The sequence below is a fragment of the Nannobrachium achirus genome (genome assembly GCF_963921795.1).
Source record: "Nannobrachium achirus genome assembly, chromosome: 24".
NCBI classification, from domain to species: domain Eukaryota; kingdom Metazoa; phylum Chordata; class Actinopteri; order Myctophiformes; family Myctophidae; genus Nannobrachium; species Nannobrachium achirus.
In genome coordinates, this window is record NC_137831.1 from 23,800,729 (window position 1) to 23,820,992 (window position 20,264).

At 43.4% G+C, this 20,264-nt stretch overlaps 2 protein-coding genes across 2 annotated transcripts in view; both read right to left on the minus strand.

Annotated features, from left to right (window-relative positions):
* Positions 1-241: 241 nt before the first annotated feature.
* LOC308280153 (biotin--protein ligase-like) lies at positions 242-2,434 on the minus strand (the record flags this gene model as incomplete). Its single annotated transcript, XM_080720414.1, is given in 3 exon segments — positions 242-2,014; positions 2,016-2,234; positions 2,321-2,434. Coding segments are annotated over 3 exon segments (2,106 nt in total).
* Positions 2,435-3,466: 1,032 nt separating this feature from the next.
* LOC308280541 (FERM, ARHGEF and pleckstrin domain-containing protein 1-like) overlaps positions 3,467-20,264 on the minus strand; it is an 81,491-nt gene continuing 64,693 nt past the window's right edge. The window contains exons 17-28 of the mRNA XM_080720861.1: positions 17,231-17,312; positions 16,858-16,919; positions 14,946-15,121; positions 13,750-13,880; positions 13,092-13,160; positions 12,220-12,309; positions 11,448-11,530; positions 10,675-10,772; positions 9,274-9,434; positions 6,429-6,536; positions 5,842-5,993; positions 3,467-5,199 (exon numbers count right to left, since the gene is read on the minus strand). Coding sequence (XP_080576987.1) covers positions 5,127-5,199; positions 5,842-5,993; positions 6,429-6,536; positions 9,274-9,434; positions 10,675-10,772; positions 11,448-11,530; positions 12,220-12,309; positions 13,092-13,160; positions 13,750-13,880; positions 14,946-15,121; positions 16,858-16,919; positions 17,231-17,312 — 1,285 coding nt within the window. The 3' untranslated portion in view covers positions 3,467-5,126. The remainder of the gene's footprint in view (positions 5,200-5,841; positions 5,994-6,428; positions 6,537-9,273; positions 9,435-10,674; positions 10,773-11,447; positions 11,531-12,219; positions 12,310-13,091; positions 13,161-13,749; positions 13,881-14,945; positions 15,122-16,857; positions 16,920-17,230; positions 17,313-20,264) is intronic.

The following is a 20,264-nucleotide window of genomic DNA, read 5'->3' on the forward strand; positions in this document are numbered from 1 at the left end:
TGAATTACAAATGTTCGCTTAAAAAATACATATTTTCAAAGATTTGCACACATTTTCACGACTTTTTGAAACTAGCAGATCTACAATCTCGCAGCTCGGCACTCGGCGCCGCGCATGGTGCCGCGGCTTGTATATCTGCTATTTTTCAATAGTTAAAGCATAAAATAATTAAGGCCCCTCCACCTTGGGCCCTAGTAACTCAGTCCCACCTTTCCCCCCCTTGTGACGCCCCTGGGTCCAGTCAGGTCGTGGCGTTCCAAAGTGGCTTCCTGACCACCAGGTTCGCCATCATGTCGAAGGAGTTGCCGTCGGGCTCCAGGGACACAACGCCCCGCTCTTTGCAGTACACCTGTAGGAAGCCACTGTCGTCCAGGCCCACGACGGCCGCCTCCGGGCCGTCCTTGCTCCACAGACGCACCCGAGTCCCGCCGTGAAGCCACCTCTTATAATAGGTGGGCAGGACGGCCTCTGGTCCTCCTCGCTGGAAGGCAGAGACGAGGTCCTCAAGCGAGGTGACGGTCCGCGCTATGAGCTGGGCTGGACTCAGGGCCTCCAGGCTGGTGCCGTGCTCTCGGTTGTGTTGTGCCAGCAGGTCATTGACACAGATGGTGGGATTGCTGTTGCTGACGTTGAAGCCGCAGCCAACCAGCAGATGGATGGTCGGTCCCCTGACTGTAGAGGTCACCAGCACTCCCCCAAGCTTCATCAGGTTACTGTAGTAAATGTCATTGGGCCACTTCAGCCTCATGTCTATGTCCTGGTATCCAGGCAAGGTGCGTACTGCCTCCACCACAGCCAGGGAAGCGAGATGTTGAAGGAAGGATATTCTCTGGCCTAGCCTGGATCTAGATTCCACCTGGATGTTAAGCGTGAAAGAGACACAACCCAGAGGACTCAGCCAGGCATTCCCTCCACGACCTCTGCCTTGACTTTGCCGAGCAGCAATGGCTATCAAGCCTGTTTGCGCAGGTACATGCTGCACCAGCCCTTCCAGCAGGTCCATGGTGGTGGGGGTAACCTCAGTGTAGAGCAGTGTATGACCCAGTGTCTGGGTCTGCAGGTGCTTTCTGTACGTGTCCAGGCTGAACTGATCCACCCTCAAGGACTCTGAAGGCTCAGTGACGAGGGCCAGTGTCCCTTCAGGCAACGAAGTCTGATGGTCAGCACCAGACACCAGCCTGAGAGGGGCCTTGGATGACCTGACAGAACCGTCTGAGTCTGTGTGACCTCGCAGCCACTTCAGAAAGCGGGTCCTGTTCTCCTCACTGGTGGAGAACACATACACAGGACTTGGAGGCGGCACCTGGTTTAGCTCACAGCTCAGTCCCAGCGAAGAGAGAATCTCAGTCAAGACTTTGTAGCGCAGTGCATTGCTGACTTTCAGCTCGTCAAAGCCTTCCGATGTCACCTCCTGTGAGTCTGGTGTAGTTTCCAGGCGCACCTGACACAGGATGGCTTCCCCTCTGCCCTTGCCATGGACCAACCTGATGATGACCATGTCCTTCTCCCCATGCTGGACCTCCCCTTTCAGCTCCCCCCAAAGCTCTACCTCTCTTCCTCCTTGTGAGTCTCTAACAAACACCTTCCCACTGGCCAGCAGGCTTAACTCCAGGTCCGTGTTGTTCTCCCTGCTGAAGCTCAGCCTGCTGATCTGCCCACATCGCCTCTCTCTGGCCTCCAGTTGGAGGCCTGCGGGGCAGAATGTGGAGCACAGCCCCAGAACCCGACCACCGAGGCCCATGTAGTTTAGGAAACAAGCCTGCAACTGGGGTGTGAGCGGCCCTTCCTCTGCCAGCACCAGAAGCTTGGTGTTCTGCATCCATGGCTCACTGGGGACTTGCTGAGGCCGCAGTGGGTAAACCACGTAGCTGTCGATGTCGATGCACTCAGCTAAGAGAACACGGATCCTCTGGAAGCGCTCCTCACAGCCACCCGTGTACACCAACACATTGGGTGGTTTGCCAGTTACATCCTGACCAAGGAACCCATCTCCACTGTTCAGTCCACTACTAGAAGTCATCAGGAAGCTCTGGAATGTATTCCGCCAAGGCGTCTTTGACAGAGAAGATGGTGCTGTCCTCCATCTCCAAGCTTCCATGGCAGCTGGACAGATGGAGGCCGTGACCATGGGCCTCCATATGGCTGTCGGGTGCAGCAGAGCAGCTCTGAGACCCTCTCCTCCAGCGTCTTTTTGACCTCTGGTGGTTGGACGAGGCTGCCTTTCTGGACTGGACCTGTCAGGGGTCTCAGTTTCCAGCACTCCTGTCACAAGGCTCCAGTTCTGAAAGCACTCAGTCTGTGCCTTCGTGAGAGAAGATACGTTGTTGGGGCTCTCAGGACGTGGCTTCTCGAAAAGTTCTTTGAGGGGTGATTCTTGGAGAACAGAGACTATCTTTGAAGGCACAAGTCCATTGTCCAGCTGACACTCCTCCATAAAAGCTAGCCCCACAGTACGACGCAACATTTTACAGACCAACAGGACCGTGGATCAACGAGGATGCATCAAGAATTCAACAAGAAAGAACTCCCACTGCATGCACTTTCCTGATCATGTCATCATTGTATAACGTCATCATTATGTCAGCTATGCCCAAATATGGAGATTCACGCGGTACCATCACCCCTCTCATCCACCTTCTTATACCAAAAGGGTTGAAAGAGGTTAAGCTTGCATCGTATTGTTTGTGTGCGTTTGTGGCAATTGTCTGTCAACTCTGTCAAGTTCAACCACAGCGCATAGTGTCAGCCACAGAACAGAATTGATAAGGAGTGTTGTGCTCAGCGACAGCTTGACCCTGGACTTTCACTCAGACATACTTTGTGTTGTGTCAGAGCTGCACTTGAGCTGATAATAGCTCTGTAAACATTAACATGAGAAATAACCCGGGAGAGAAGACATACCCTCTTACATTTCTAACGTCCTTATGTTTTGAGGTTATTTTGAGGCCGGTTATTTTTCACTTTGTTCTTTCCATTTCTGAGCTACACTCCTACCCATTGAAGATAGATATGGTTCAAAGTTTGGCTGTTTGGGGGCCAAGATACGCATATACATTATATTACAGGATTAGCCTACATCAGAGCTGGGGAGAAGCCAATAAAAACACTGAGAGCAACATCAGGGCTTTTCAACACTGCACAGGACTGGCAGCTGTCAGTGGACTTGGGCCAACTCAGGTTCCCCCAGCATGTTGTTAAGACCACCCTCAGACCTGACATCGTTGTCATGCTGGAGCTCACTGTGCCATGGGAAGAGCAAAATTCCAATTCCCATGGCCGCTCGTTATGGAAACAAAGAAGTCAACTTCACTGTTGTTGGTCCATCAAGAGAATCTTTATTTAAAATGTTAAAATCCAGAAACCAGATCAAATACACAAAGGCAGACGTTTGGCACTGAAAGATTTCAATCTCTGTCGGCTCTCTGGACATTCTGAAAAAAGCAACATATTTTTTGAAGATGACAGCATCTCACAGGAAAACAATAAAAACACAGAAATAAAGTGGAACATTTCACAGTGTATCAAAGTATCGTACAAAGGTTTGCTCTACAAAAGCAAAATCAACAAATCTCGTAGTCGTCTCCAAAAAGTGGCATATTGGGACACATTTATTCGTTATGTATAGATTGTCACACAAACAGGCCTAACAGTTGAGTGTTTACAGGCTTTCAATATTCTACATATGGACTCATTATTTCAGTACAGATCATCTTAATCGGGATAAGCCGTTTATATATTTACATATCTCCTCAGCATCAATACCCCTGTATACAACAATTCAGCAAAATGACTCGTTTGTAAACAGAACTTACACCCAACGCAAAAACCCAACTGTAAAAAGATTTTAGGCCTCTCGGAAACGGGATAGAACCTTTCCTTGACTCTGAATATGATGCTAGTAAAACGGAATGCTTAGGTGTTCGTATTTCAATGTTCACGGGTGCCGTCCCATTGTAGAGGAGGAGAACATGTCTCCACCCTCGCGCCAGGCAACATTATGCTATAGGTTTACAAAGAAATGAAGTGAGTGACAACCGGATATTGTTACACTTGTAAACACATTCAAAGAGCGATCATATTGTTAAAATCAAGCAGCATTAAGGATGATTTGGTTTTCAACGTCTGGTGTATTTTGTTAGTTGTACTCATCGAGTAAGATTAAAAGTGGTGTTATTGATGTCCTTTTGTATACATTTGTATATCTCTGCTGTCGGGCCAAAACCACCTAAAAATGGTGATAGCCCGACAGCAACAAACTGTATATTTAATATTCTGATATTGAAAATATATATTCTGAAACTAGTTATTGGCATTGCTAAAGAGTTTTTATTCAACACCAAGTGCTTTAGTGAACAGAAAATCGGAATATAGAGGCATTCAACACATTTTAACAAACGTTATCTCTTACACCACCAAACTTCAGTCACTTTCATTGCTGAGCTTCACATGCAAGTTTCCACCAGGAGAATGGAGGACGAAGAATGTGCTACCACATTCTTCTGCTCGATAAACCATGTGAATTGTGAACGCTAGCGTCGCTGATTCTGGGCACGCCGTAATAGGCGAACATATAGCGAAAATAGGCCAACAATTTGTTGCCGATGTGTTTTGACATGGAGCAGATGGAATCTGAAGCTATACATCGAAATAAATGGGTTAGTTCATTAATAACCAATAAGCAAACTGGGAGCATATCGCCCAAGTTAAAACAATAGGTATCCTTAAAAGAATTACAGGAAACAATGGCAGCAATACTGTGCACTTCCACTTGAATGGCATACAAAATGATTTAAGATTTAAATTACACAGTGGATGAGAGACTATCTCTAATCTCCCACTAGTGGCGTAAAAGAGCATGAGTTTTTAAAGTCCGTACTACACAGGGTGTGCAAGTGAGGAGAAGGGTTGGTGAAAGGGGTGGGGGAAGGGTGTACGTTTAAAACAACTCAGCAACACTGATTTGAGTCAGATTTTCATGCCCTGAACTCGTGTGTGGGTCAGCCATTTTGATAGAGCCGTTTACCAACGACTTGATTCACCGATACACAGTATACCTCGATAATGTGGTTGTTATCGTGAATGGGAGTGTCTTTCTACGGAGGAGTGAGCTTGATGGGGGGCAAAGATCAGTAGGGGTCTTTTCTGGAGGGCAGGGCACGGCTGGCAGAGCAGGTTGCGCTGCGGATCACCTCCATCCACCTGCCAACAGAGGAGCACAGAGGGCCGTTCATGGGGTGTGTGAGAGAAATGGAATGCTTCCCGTGATTAAAGCAAACATACGCTGTGCATCTCCAACGTGGAGACAGATCTGACAAATCTGTATTCCTACATTTCCATAAAATAAAATAAAACTGCATATTTTCTTACACATTTATGAAGCCCCTTTTGCTAATATCACCTCCATACAATAGACACGCAAGCTTTCTGTACTGTCAGACACTAGTGTCAGCCCAAGTACACATGTTCCTCATATCATTTGAATGCACAAAATGCTAGGTTGGTACTTCACTGACCCCTGGAGGAAATTAGTTCGTCTTACAGCAATTGAGCTGCAGAAAACAAACGTTACAGACATCAAACACCACTGAATTTGCTGAAATGGTGCCGATATTCTTACTTCCGGGGATATTCCATATCATAGCAGCAACCAACTTGCCACAGCTTTTTTGTGAATTCTTTGGTCGAGTATTTGGTCATCTCAGAGGTGAAGTGCGGAAATTATTCTCCAAAGCCTTCTTAGGAATCTACACTCTGGTCTTGAATATGCACTGCCCATCTGTCTCCTGAGTATATCTTTTTCTAAACTAATTGTTTAATTTGTAATACTACCTAATACAGTACCTTTCAAATGTGTATTCACTCTCTGATCTGAAGTAGTAGACGTGGGACTTAAAGTGGAGCTTGAAGACGTAGTCTTTGTGGATGTTCTCAGACTCCGAGGGAACCGTGACCGAGTACCCTAGCAGAGGAAGACTGGCCAGTGGATAGTCATCCTGAGAGGAGGAGAGAAAACGTGACCAATGTTAATTTGTTGACTTGTATGTTCAGTAACCCTGAGGAATCAATAAAAATGCACCGCCTGTGTCTATCTGTATGTTTATGTATGTCAAGGAATACGAATACACATCTAAGTATAGCAACAGGTGCAAGGATAAAGAGAAAACAAATACTGTATATTATAAATATACAAATATACTAGGATATGGGGTTTTACGGAATCATCTTAACCACCAGACTGTTTTTGTCTCATTTGTTTAATTGGGTTCTCTTAATTCTGCTTTTGTTTGGGACGTCTGAAAATGTAATGATTTTTTAGGGTCATATTCATGCAGAAATATTGAACATCCTGAAGGGTTGACAAACCTTCAAGCAACACTGAATAGTCATGTAAAATAGCAATGATGTGTAGTGTGGTTTTAATGTCTCACCTGGTGAGATTTGTAGAAGAAGAGGCTGAAGTTGGTGAAGACGACCCAGAGCTTCTGCCAACCGTTACTGTTCTTAAACTTCCTCAGGAGGTTCCCCGACAACTGGTTCTGGACGCCAACAAGAAGAGAACAAATAGTGACACAGAGAAAGCATGAGGTAACGCAGGAGAAATTGTGGCTCCACAAAGACAAAAATGTTTAATGGCCAGTTGTGTAGAAATATTAGACAGAGGACAGGGAAAAGACATGCAAGGAGCCTAGCCTACATGCACCAAGACCATTCTGGACCTCAGAACAGTGCATACACTGTTCTACCCCATATTTGAACCCGGGTTTTTGCGGCGCAAGAGCTGATGTTTTCTATCACTGACTGATTTAATAAAGCGTGCCTGCATGCTCAAGGGAGAATTTAAAATTTGGAAAAAGAAAAAAGAAACAGGATTGTGTCTGACCTAGACACAGGATCTAAATAGAAGAGCAGGGAGACCAAATACTACTCCAATTGTATACAGTAAGTCAGGGGTCTTCAACGTTTTCAGGCTGGGGACCCCCAAACTGATGGGGAGATGGAGAAGGGACCCCCTAGCCCCTACCACCTCGTAGGGTGGGGGGGTCGGGGCTACGACATATTTTTTATTTTAAACATGTACAAGTTACAGCGAGCAGGGTGGGCCGTACCACTACCATTTCTAAACATACTACTTATTAACTGAGAACCAATGTCAATAATATCAACAATCTGTCAATTACATAGTAATCATGTATTCAAGCTATTCAAAACGGATAGAATCATGATTAATTTTTTTATAAATGTAAAAAGAAAAAGAAAACATCTTTTGAAATCTTTTTTTTTTTTTTTTTTTTTAAGCAATAATTTCGCGGACCCCCTGCAGTACCTCCGCGGACCCCCTAGGGGTCGCGGACCCCCTGTTGAAGACCCCTGCAGTAAGTTATATTGAATTAACATACGTCAGAGCACTGAACCCAAGAAAAGTGCACTAGATAGGCTACTAGGTGAACAACGGTTACGTTACTGTGGCAAGATGTGTTTGAGAATGCCTGTGAATTCACTTTTCACAATTTATAAAAGGTACATTTTGTATGTAAAAGCATCTTTAGTACTCAATATGTGTCACTTCATCTTTAGTGTGCCACACAAGTTCTGCCATTCAAAATAATTTGCTTGGTTGTAGAGGATTTACAGCTTTGGCAAAGTATCTGACAAATAGAGAGACATCAGATCTGTATTACGTTGATTGTGGTGTATAGTGTCTGTGTCATGATCTTTCTATTCGACCTCTCCTTGCGTAACAGATAAACAGGCACTTCATTAATACTCATGTTCATGCATCATGTTGTATGCAGTCATGTGTCAAATGCAGATAGAAAGGCTTGCCTCTAAAAGGCTTTTCTGGTAAGCCACTGGGGCTCAGTCTTTAACAATGCATTAGAGGTACTTAATGCAGTACCTCTCTATTCCAGCAGGTGCCACTAAACGACAGGGTGTGTGCTCTGTAACAGCAGATCACAGACAGAGGACACTGCCTCGCCTGCAGACTGCACTAATCAGCCCTAGCAACATCAGCATGAACAGAAAGGACAGAATGATGGAGGAAGACATGATGATAGAGACCAGGAGAAGTGGAATGGCTGTAGATGGATAGACAGATGAAGATGGGGCAGCAACAAGAGAGAAAAGGAGAAAAACAAACATGTGAGAAAACAGAGAAGACAAATATACATTTGGAAGGACAGTCCTTTGTCCACGGTGAGACAGAGACAGAGACAGAGAGAAGGTGTGGGATTGATCTGTTGGTCATACGGTCAGACAGATGTCATTGTCACAGATGTTGTAAATAATAATAATACAAAATAATGAACGCCTTAGTCAACATCATTGCAACATCATTGCAACATCATTTTGTACTGTAGCTTGAAACTATACACAGGACAGATGTATCTAATAATGTTACAACATGGACTGCATTCACAAGCACAATAATTAGTATTACTTGGAAAAGTCAAGTTAAGGCATCAACTCTTTCAAGAAAGAAAGAAAGAAAGAAGACTATTGCATAACCTTGTGGCTGCACCCTCTGGACACATTTTCAGACATGCATACATAGAGCAGAGGTACACACATATATACAGACAGCCTCATCACACTATCTTTGCAGGACTTAAGCAATAAATTAATGGAAAGCCATTTAATTATGGTTATGCTTGTGATAACATAAGATTAGGAATATTAAAACCCTGATTGGGAAAAACACATGGATAGGCCTATCTCCATAATCTACATATTGCCTTCGGCCTATCTATGATGGATCAGTGACGTGCATGTAAATTGACCCGTAAGCCTTCACACATACATTTGATGTAAAAAAAAGGTGAACAGGTGATATAAAGCAGTGGTTCCCAAACGTTTTAGCTCGAGACCCAAAAGAGAAATTAGGCGTTTGCCCGGGACCCAAACTAGTGGAAACAGCAGACCTACAAGCTCTCAACGCGTCGCTTCGTGCCTCGTTGAGAGCTTATAGATCGGGTATTTGCACTACTTCTTAATACATTTCTTAGATTTGTTTGAATATTTATACAATTATATGTTTTTTCTCTAAAAATAATGGGATTTTTACTCGAGTCGTGACCCATACAGATTGGTCCGTAACCCACAAATGGGTCTCGACCCACTGTCTGGAAACCAGTGATATAAAACACACACACACACACACACACACACACACACACACACACACACACACACACACACACACACACACACACACACACACACACACACACACACACACACACACACACACACACACACACACACACAGGTTACCTCCACGGCCACGCTGAAGTCCACCATGGACACGCTGGTGTTGCGGTGCCAGCACACGTGCACGGTGGTGTTGCCGCGGTGGCCTTGCCGCTCCAGGGACGAGCGCGAGCCGCACAGCTCCTCCTCCGACTCTGCCTCCAGGGCGCCATCCTCTGGCAGCTCTGGGAGAATGACGGACCGGTTCAAACAAACGACAATATTGTACCTACCTACCGCCTGACTAAACACACTGCACTGCACTCATCTGAGATCCTCACTGCACCACCCAAACTGGCCTCAGTTTACTTGTTCTGATGGTTTATAACCAAGACCTGAGGCCGATTCTAGCAATGCCTTCTAATATGTCTTGTCCGTGGAAAATTCTAGATTTTGTTTTTACACACCATGTTCTTGTTTTGACCACAAAACCCAGTTACTGAATGTCAGTCTCCAGTTTTTCTTCCGAATGTGTAAGACACTGATCCACATATTATTTTCAAGCACTCCCAGAGTTAAGGGAGTCCATTACAGACCTGTAATGGTCATTTAGGGCTATGTCTTTATGTTTTTGTCTACTCAGTATGTCTGTGGCAAAAATATAATTTTGACAAAAATGTCCACTACAAGCCAGCATGGCGATGACCCCTGCTTCTAAATCAGTAGTTCTTAAACTTTTTCCTACCAAGGACCCTCAAAATGATACATTATGTATTTGGCAGCAGACCCAAAATCATTCAACATTTGTGTGGGAGGTACAGGAAAGCCTTACAGAGAGCACGGCAACGACACACAGAAAACAGTCTGGCCAGCCGGGAGTCGAACCGGGAAGACACTTATTATAACCAACCAGCGAAAGGTCTTTATCTGTTTTCGGAACATTGTCAGCTCTTTGCTGTGTATAAACAGGTGTGAGGGACGGTAAAACAATCTACATGTTAGACAAAGTACAATGGGCTTGACCACTTGTGAAAATAGAACAAAGAACTAGTATGAAGACTTGAAAACCAAAAAATATGATACTTAATAGAAATAGAGAAATAGTCTGTGTTCTTCATTGGTAAGCTAATATGCTCACTGATTGTTTAAAAGCTATACATTCCATGGGTCTTTGACTGAATGACAATAGAGGAACTAAATCAAAGGGCACCTGGTCAAAGTCTCATTGAAATAAATGACAGCCTTATAAAAAGATGACGGGGCAGAGGAGGAGACGCTCATAGGTCGGGTAACATTTCCAACGTAACCGATGACAATGATGAAAGATAATCTGCACCAATTCAAGTGCTGTGTTCACATGAAAGTAATGAAGACAGCTTTGCTTCTTCTGAGATAGCAGTGATTTGGCGTACATGCATGGGTATATAAAGAAGACACAAACACCCCCCCCCCCCCCCCACACACACACACACACACAGTTCTTACTGTTGTCAATGAGGTCCGTGTGAAGCCCATTACTCTGCTCTGCCAGGTCTATAGCCATCCTAATGTCTTCTAACCACCTGTCCATCTCTGACGCACAGCTGGTGAGGACAGAGACAGACAGAGACAATGTGAGAAAATAAAGCAACATTGCTTTGCAACAAAGCAATATCTATGAAATCTATCAACAGTCAATAAAAAGAGACGAGAGGGAATAAAGCCTGATATAAATATACAAAATAAGAAAGTATAATTTCATTTATTACAAATCTCTCAAGTGCAGATTCAGAGGTCTGCCTCTGTTTTTGCCGGGTTTCCAGATTGCTATATTACATACAAATTCAGGTGTTAAGATCAGAATATATGAATTAAATGTGTTATTTCGGCAGGTATGATTGCACTAACAAGGAATCTTTCTCGTGAGGTTGATTAACGGTTGATTAACGTGAATAGAAAAAACAAAGAAATATTCACACAGTAAATTATAAGTGTAATGACACTCTAAATAAGAATAAGTTGTATGTTGACGTTTTGATAAAGAAATGCAGATATGAATCCTTAGTTAATGGGATTAGTCGTCATTAATAATTTAAATTGTTATTTCTAAAGGAGCATGAGGCCATTCATTATGGATGATGTTGCGTTTCTGTCATGATTTATTCACTATACTTCCTTCCGCCGTTGTTCAGATGACTTTATATCTTCTTTTTTAACATTTAAAGTTTTATGAATACTGCAGCACAAAGTAGTAAATCGAGGCTTGGTGTGTGTCATACCTTGCAGCTACCACCACAGACTGGCGCTGTCCGAACAAGGTGAAGGAATGAGGAACTCCCCACTCCTCTTCACTTTCTCTGATCTGCAGGCGAACGCACACACACACACACACACACACACACACACACACACACACACACACACACACACACACACACACACACACACACACACACACACACACACACACACACACACACACACACACACACAGTATGTTATACCTCAACTCATATAACACATTATCCCATTTAAAAAAGCTTAAATCTGTTACACTTACAAACTAGTTGAACACAGTCTTTGATTAATGATTGATTTTAATCACTGTCCTTAATTGTGTCATCTTAATACATTATTGAACAGAGTATGGTAAGCATAGTTACTTCTGTAACATGATTTTGGATAAGCCTTGTAAAAGCTGGAAAATTGATAAAATCTAAGTGAAAAGAAAAAAAAAACTTAAAATGCCACATTGACACATAATGATAATAATGTAATTTTAAAGAGCCACCTCTAAAATAGAGCAGTCTGATTTGGTCATATATAATAATAATTAAATACAGCATTAGGTCTGAAAGAACAGTCCATATTCCAATTGGAAATATGGAATCATATGGATCAGCAACTATGTTGCATTAAAAACTTGGGATGGAGGAAATAACTGTATGTGTACTGGTCTGCTCCCAGTGTCAGTAGAAGACTGTGGTTGTAGTTGTTAGAGTATCACATGGTCTTGTGTCATGGACTGTGTCGTGGTCATACAATACGTACCGTCATGCCGTACAGCGGCAGCTGGCCATGAACTTTAAACTGGTTGGACGGAGTCATACCTCGACTGGTATACACTAGACAATCACTGAACTGAATACATATATGAGAGAGAGAGAGAGAGAGAGAGAGAGAGAGAGAGAGAGAGAGAGAGAGAGAGAGAGAGGGAAATTTAAAAGAATAATTGAATGCAGATTGATCCAGAGTAGAGGAAGTCGGAATGAAGGGAGGTATGGAAAACGAGTGGAAATTAAAAGTAGAAGGAATGGTGAAGGACAGAGGAGGGGAAGAAAAGAAAGGATGGTAAAATAAAAAGAGAGAAAAAAAAGATTTATGGCGATACACATTTGTGCTGCCTTTACGATAAACAAAGAGAATTATGCCGTTATGTGTCGAAGCAAGCTGGCTAAACTAAAAAAACATAACTACTACTGGTCATTGTGAACTGTTATCTGTCATAGTGTGTATACTATGGGAGGGAGAAAGCAGATTTTAACCACTTCAGCTCATCTTGAAACATTTTGCCAATAATGACGTGCCAATTTCTTTTCTTTTTTTTTTGAAAAAGCTGATCTACAGGAGTACCGCGAGTCGTGATGTGACACGAATGTTACATGTAGATCGGCCATTTTCGATGATGTTTTCAAAACACCTACAGTATAAGGCTATGCCCAAAATGCGGACACCAGGGATCAAGAGTGATGGAGGTGTCAGGGTGTTTCAACAGATCGAGGAGCACCAGGGAGGTAGAGTTATCTCTAATGAAGCCTTCCTACGGCAGATATTATTTCCAGGCCTTGGGACTAACAGATTATTATTGTTCAATGCAGATTTAAATGGAGGGTTTAGACAGAGAAGAAGCTGTGAGGTCATACCAGGAAGAACATCCTCTGTTGAAGGCCTTTCCCGGACAGCTTGCTGAGACAGCCGAGCCTGATGAACTCCTGGACCCCACACGCAAACATGACGAAGATGAACAGCAGAGGTAGAGGGGGGAAAAAATAAGTTTTGTCAAACTGTCACCTTGAATATCTATTTTAGTTTAGTTTTTTTTTTACTTTTCTTTTCTTTTCTTTTCCTTGTCTTTGTCATGTGTTTTTCTTTTCTTGTTACAGGTCTGTGGGGTGGGTGGGTGGGGATTTGTATTTGTATTTTCATGTTTGTTTGCATAAAGAAAAAATGATAATAAAAAGACCTTGATCAAAAAAAAACTGTCACCTTGAGTCTCTCATGTTCACATCTCACAGGCTGATACATTAGAAAATGTTTTGTTTCTCTGGTCCTTGTCATTTCTGTGGTTTGCAACCCACACAGAATTACACTTAATCTTTCAAAACATGAGAAATATTTTAAAAAAATATATTTTTAAAATGAATTTCCTGGGTTTAAAATCCATTTTATTTGGGGTCAGTTTTAGTTGATTCCCCCCCCCCCCCCCCCCCCCCCCCCCCCCAAAAAAACAACAACTAAACAACGTAATTTATTTTATTTGTATGAGAGTAAAAAACAAAAGCATCCTTCCATCTGTCTCACCCTGCCAGCGATAGCCAGGTTGTCGATGCCTGTCAGGTCTTTCTTTAGTTCTAGAAGCTTCTGGAAGTTCTCCATCTTCATCATGGTACCCTGGAGCTGCAGCACCAGCTCTGAGACATCAGCCAAGGCAGCTGCAGAGGGAATTAGAACAGGAACAGTTTACAGGGTTCCCACACAATTTTACCAATTCATTTCCAAAACTTTTCCAGAATATTTAACCCGGTTTCCAGGACTATATAACAATAATTCAGCTCAATAACGAGTCGCTTACTCCTATGCGCAATGCCCAAAGACAGTTAGTGTATGCCAGTGGTTCTCAACCTTTTCAGGCCGTGACCCCCGAAATAAACATGTTTTAACTGGGGACCCCGGCACCCTGACGAGCATTAAGAGTTGAGGAATTTTGTATAACACGGTTCTATTGTGAAAATAGCCGCGAGGCGTTGTGAGCATGTAGATCGGCTATTTTCACAATTTCTGCCTCTAATATTTGACAATTTGGCCAATGTTTAATTTGTCATTTCAGAGGTATTAACAAAATCAATAACCAAAGGACCTTCCAGGACCCTTGATCAATTCCAAAACTTTTCCAGTACTGGAAAAATATCTTTCTAATTTCAAAATATTTCCAGGAATTTCATGACCATGGGAACCCTGAGTTTAGGTTGTGTCCAATCCACCAAAGTGTTTTTTCCCCCCTCAGCTAAACATGCCAATCTGAGAGTACTTGAGGGCATTTCAGAAGCGCAGCAATCTTCCAGCCGAGACACCAGGGGTTAACAATCAGAAAGGAGATGAAAATGGGGGGAAGAAAACGGTTTAGCCACTTTCAAACTGGCATCCCCATTGTGCACAATGTTGTCAAGATTGTCAACATTTTTCTAAATTAGCGAAGAATATCACATCTACAATCTCACAGTGTGTTGTATTGCAACATGATGTGAGGTTGTAGATCTGTTATATTTGCTTTTTTCTTTTAGGGCTATAGAAAAGGCATTTTGCTTAATGGGAGCCGCAGACAGAGGCTATGGCTAATTGAAGGCCCTTGGCATAGAAAGAGTTCCCTGTCATAGCAGAAGTAACCATGTCGGCACAATATTTGCTCTGGATGAAGTGAATGCTTGCAGGTTTATGCACAACTAATATCTAATATCCATGCAGGTTTGATAATGGATCAAAACAACACACACACACACCTCTGGAGTCCCTGAAGTCATCGTGGGTGGGGGGGTAGTGCTTGCAGAGTCTCTCCAGGATGAGTTTGTAGTGGAGCAGGCGATGCAGAGGCCGGAGCAGGAACATGTTGAACGGCAGGTAGCAAACCTTCTGCTGCTCAAAGTCTCTACACGCCGCCTCCACCCTGCGACTACACCTGACACACACACACACACACACAGAAATGACACTCAAAGTCTCTACTTCTACTCCAATCAGTAATTGATGAGTCAATAGGAGTTGGATATAATATTCTAGGTGGAGATGGATATCCTTTATTATTACAACAGGTAGTTCCGACGACGCAATCTGATTGGTTCAAATAGCTTTCTACCCGTGCGAATAATAAGCATTACCGCACGGTCTCATCAAACAAAGAAATCAGCTGTGCTGGTCACAAAAGAGCTGAAGCGGGGCTGGGTTCGGTAACCGCCGTACCGCCGTATCGCGGTATACCGCGGCCTACCGCGGTGTCAGGGTCCTTACCGCGGTCAAAAAAGACAAAAAAATAGGCTATTTTTATTGAGAACGAGCGAGTTTTAAAACGGGGGAGAAGCGAGGACCGCATGCGCTCCATGCCGCTCTGCTCTGGGCCGCGTACCACACGTTGGAAGCCGCCCACATACGTCACTCACACACACACACAGTGCACGCAGGGCAGTAGAGTACGGAGCACAACTCTATGACGGAGCAGCAATGCAGCATATACTTTCTCTGTAATCCACTCGACACAAGGATGTTAATACACGCCTTGTGTTGTGGCATATCTTTTTTTATTCATACGGATTACTGGCGGAGCGCGGGCCGCGTGGACAAAACCGAAAATGAAACTATTTTACTTTCTCCAGCTCCACCGCGTCGCACGTTGTGCTCCGTCCAGCGGCGCGTCGGCGATTTTATAACCTTTTCTGTCAAGTCTTGTAACTAAAACCTGTATATAGCAGCACTCAATCACTGTGATTTGAGAGTTGAGACGTGACGTCGTGAGTTTACAGAATCACTGTACACGATCTGACTACCCTTCCTCTTCTGGTTTGTTCACATAGCTGTTTGTGTCTGAAAAGCCCAAGTAGCTAGCCTACGTTACTATGGTAACCCGACAGTGCAGATCTAAAAGCTCAGAACGCATCGCGGATGTGATGTGGTGTGAGCTTGTAGATCTGCTCCTTTGAAAGCCAGACCCGCTGTGCTGTACGGAGAAGTATATCTCGGGCAGTCAGGCTGTGTCGCCTCTCCACTGTGGAGAGGCGACTTTTGGGAAGATGATTGCAATATTTTGGCTTATCGCCGAACCTTAATTAATAGATACGGGGGTGCGGTAATTACCGCAGTACCGGCGGTAAATGGGAAGACGGTAATCGCGGTAACAAAATGTCCATACCGCCCCAGGCCTAACCCTCTCCCAACACTATGCTAGGCTACCAATTTTCATGTGAAGTTCAGGGACTTCTATCGAGCCTTCGGGCTCGTGCCAGCGGCAACGCAGGCGTTCCAATAATCACGATAACCCACACCCTCTCGTGTAATATTGCTTAAATATACTGTACATGATATCATGGGGAGAGGTACAATAACAGGTCGGTGGTACGGTAGTTCTGCCAATGAACACAGGGATCCAGACCATAGTAGCTGCTGCAACGACAAGCTGAACCATAACAAGACAGGCTGTACCAAAACAACAGCTATCAGGCCTAACGGAGACATCTTGGCTCCTACAAAATATTAGATCATCTCATAAAGGCACAAATATTAACAACATAAGGTACTAACTAAGAATTGAAGGTTAGATATAAACAACTGTAATATCAATATAATTCCACCACAATTCTTCCTCATCCTTCACCCTGCGACTACAGAGGACAGTCAAAGAAAATAGTGTTATCTTGTACTCACCTACACGCACGTTCGAGTTCCACCAGGCACTCAGAGTGCTTCTGCAGATGCACTGATAGTTGCTACAGAGAGAGAGGGGGGAACACTGCCTTTGAAAACAAAATAATGTGACCATTCTTGCTTATATTATTTGTTCTATATTGTTTATATAGGTAAGCCAGTGTAGGAGAGACAGACAGTAAGAAAGCTGAGAGGAAGACAGTGTAGGAGAGGCAGACAGTAGGAAAGCTCAGAGGAAGACAGTGTAGGAGAGGCAGACAGTAGGGAAGCTGAGAGGAAGACAGTGTAGGAGAGACAGACAGTAGGAAAGCTGAGAGGAAGACAGTGTAGGAGAGGCAGACAGTAGGAAAGCTGAGAGGAAGACAAGAGTTACCTTCAGGCCCTGAATGTTCTTAAGGAGAACGTCTCCAATCCGTTGATAATCTCCCTTGATATGTGCGTTGGAACGTCCCTCCCTGACAGAGAGAGAGAGAGAGAGAGAGAGAGAGCGAGAGCGAGAGAATTAGATGACTAGATAAAATTCAACATAATCATTTATACATTCCTTATTGTTTTTCTATTTAGATTTAATCCCCTCGAACAGTAATGTAAAGCATAACCCTTATAAAATTCAACCAATCAACTGTGGAAAGGCCTTTCAATAAGTAAGAAGAAAGAAGGTACATAAGTGATTAAAAAAAGAAAGAAAAAAAGGTGTGTGTGTGTGTGTGTGTGTGTGTGTGTGTGTGTGTGTGTGTGTGTGTGTGTGTGTGTGTGTGCAATATGTCTGGACAGAGAGACAGCCAGAGATGGAGACAGTGAGACAAAAAGAGAGCCAGTAGATAGACTGAGATGCAGTAGCAAGTGGTCGCCAGCAAGTGTCAGACAAGAGCAAGCTTTAAAACACAGGACTTGCACTCCCATATAAACCCATTCATATTTGTGTGCATGCGTGCGTGAGCGCGCGTGCGTGCATGCGTGCGTGCGTGCGTGCGTGTGTGTGTGTGTGTGCGCGCATGCATGCCTGTGCTTCAGTGATTTCAGTTTTAAATGCAGAAGACTTCAGGAAGCATGAAACAAAATGTCTCCTACAATGCAAAACATATTCATTAAATTATATTATTTTCAAAACCTATTACAAGTTTATTAGTATATTTCAATTCGTTTTTAATGTTCTTCCATTAATATTTCAAATCTGGAATATGTGGAGCACAAATGAGGCTGAAGTAAAATGATACAATATTTAGTGATTTCTAAAGCATCACGTGGTTTGGCACCATGCACACTATACTTCCTCTTCCCAGATTCCACCTCCGGGCCTCTTGAATCATCTGACCAATTGCTCTTATCTGTTCCTCTGTCCTGCTTAATGTCTGCAGGGGTGATTGGATCTTCTGCACCGCAGCCCAGGGGCTTTGAAACAGCTGACCCCTTTGTGTTGTAAGGCCTCCCCTTTTTGCCCCGGGCCCGTCATATACCATCTTAAGGTGCACCTTTATTCCTTAGCTTATCAGCTTAACCACTTGAACTCTAGCATCCCTATTCTGGGGAGGGGGAATATTTATATTGGCTATTTTCAGTGCAGGGATTTGGTGTAAAGGGAAAAATAGAGGGTTTAGAGTCGTGCTTCTGGTATAAGCTTCAAAGGATCTCTATAGAGTCGTCCTTTGGTAAAAGAGTGGATCTTCTGATGAAGGCGTCCGATCTCTCTTACATGGCTGCCCGAGTAATTGGCAGACAGTATGGAGCCAGTTGAGGTGATAGTGACTTCTCTGGTTTATCCTATTCTATCCTGGTTATCACTGAACTCTCCATTCTATCTCCAACTCAACCTAATACAGTATAGTGGTGATTTAGGATTCACCATATCAGGGCTGCCCTCGGGCATAACAGCTTCATACATCATTCATATATTCCTCTTAAGGAAGTGTCCACTCCATATAAGGATATCTCTGTAACAAGTTCACCCCCAAAAATACTTTTTATCAATTGATTAGGAATGCAACATTAGGTTGGGTTCTGTATTTCTGTTTCTGAATTGTACACCCCCTTTTTCTATCTTTTTATCATCATGAAGCATGAGCTTCATGAATTATTCTGATTTGATTAATACTAGGATGTTAACTCTCCTACTGCCAGATTATTTATTTATTTATTGGGTCTGGTGCCATCAAAAAGCGGCTTACCTTTGCGACGTTATAGTAGATAGACAGACAGACAGACATTTATTTATTTATTTTTATTTTTTTGGGTTGTGCAATAGTGCACTTTGGTCTGCCAGGCAGCAGAGGGCGGCGTCATGCGAGAATGAATGTGAATTTGCCTGTTATGTGTTGAAGAAGAAGAAGACCAGTCACTGGCCACAGAGCCTTACAGCCAGAGGAAATCAACAAGGAAGTGAATTGTTCTCCGTTGATGTTAACGCATAATGGATTTTTTACACCATCACCGCGGAAAATGTGTTTACAGTAGACGGCCGCGCGACCCCTCATCAGCTTACAGTCATCAGACGAACGAACCGAACGAGCGCCGTATTGGCGGAGAGGTCTTGCGAATTGGGGCGAACGTGAACGTTCAAAGCGTGGTAAGAGTTAATACTAGGCAAGTACTGGGTGTCCTGCATTAACAGGGGTCCAGGTAGATACAAAACCAGCAGTACTAGAGGTCCTGGTAGGATACAAAAAAACAGCAGTACTAGAGGTCCTGGTAGGATAAAAAAACAGCAGTACTAGAGGTCCTGGTAGGATTAAAAAACAGCAGTACTAGAGGTCCTGGTAGGATAAAAAAACAGCAGTACTAGAGGTCCTGCTAGGATAGAAAACCAGCAGTACAGTACTGTGGGTCCTTAAAGGGGCACTCCACCACTTTTCAACCTATGTTCATATAATTGGTCCTCACTCAAAAATAGTAAATAAATATATATTTTTTTCTTTTTATTATTTTTTCCTCAGAGGAGGGTTGTGGGCAGGTCAGAAACCCATCGTCTTGTGACATCATCGATTGCCAATCCAGCTTATAGAAACTGCAGGCTTTCTATTCCTGAAAAGTTGCAATTTTAAAGTGGAAGCCATTGTTCTCGCAATAATAAAAATCAAAATATTTTTTTCAAAAATCTTGATTATTATTTTTTTTTTGGAAAATGATGATGTCACAAGACTATGGATTCTGAACTTCCCACAGCTCTCCTAGGAGACTTGGACTGAGTAGAAAAAAATTGTGATATTTTATCATGAACATTAGTGAGGACCTATTATATGAAGACAGGTTGAAAAGTGGTGAACTACTCCTTTAAGGACCAGGATTAACGAACAATTGAGTATTATTTTGCTACTGTAATGCATCTCTCTCTCTCACGCTCTCTCTCTGATACGATCTTCCAACATGTTCACGCTGGCAGTGTGATGGTTTTGCATGGATACACAGCTGTG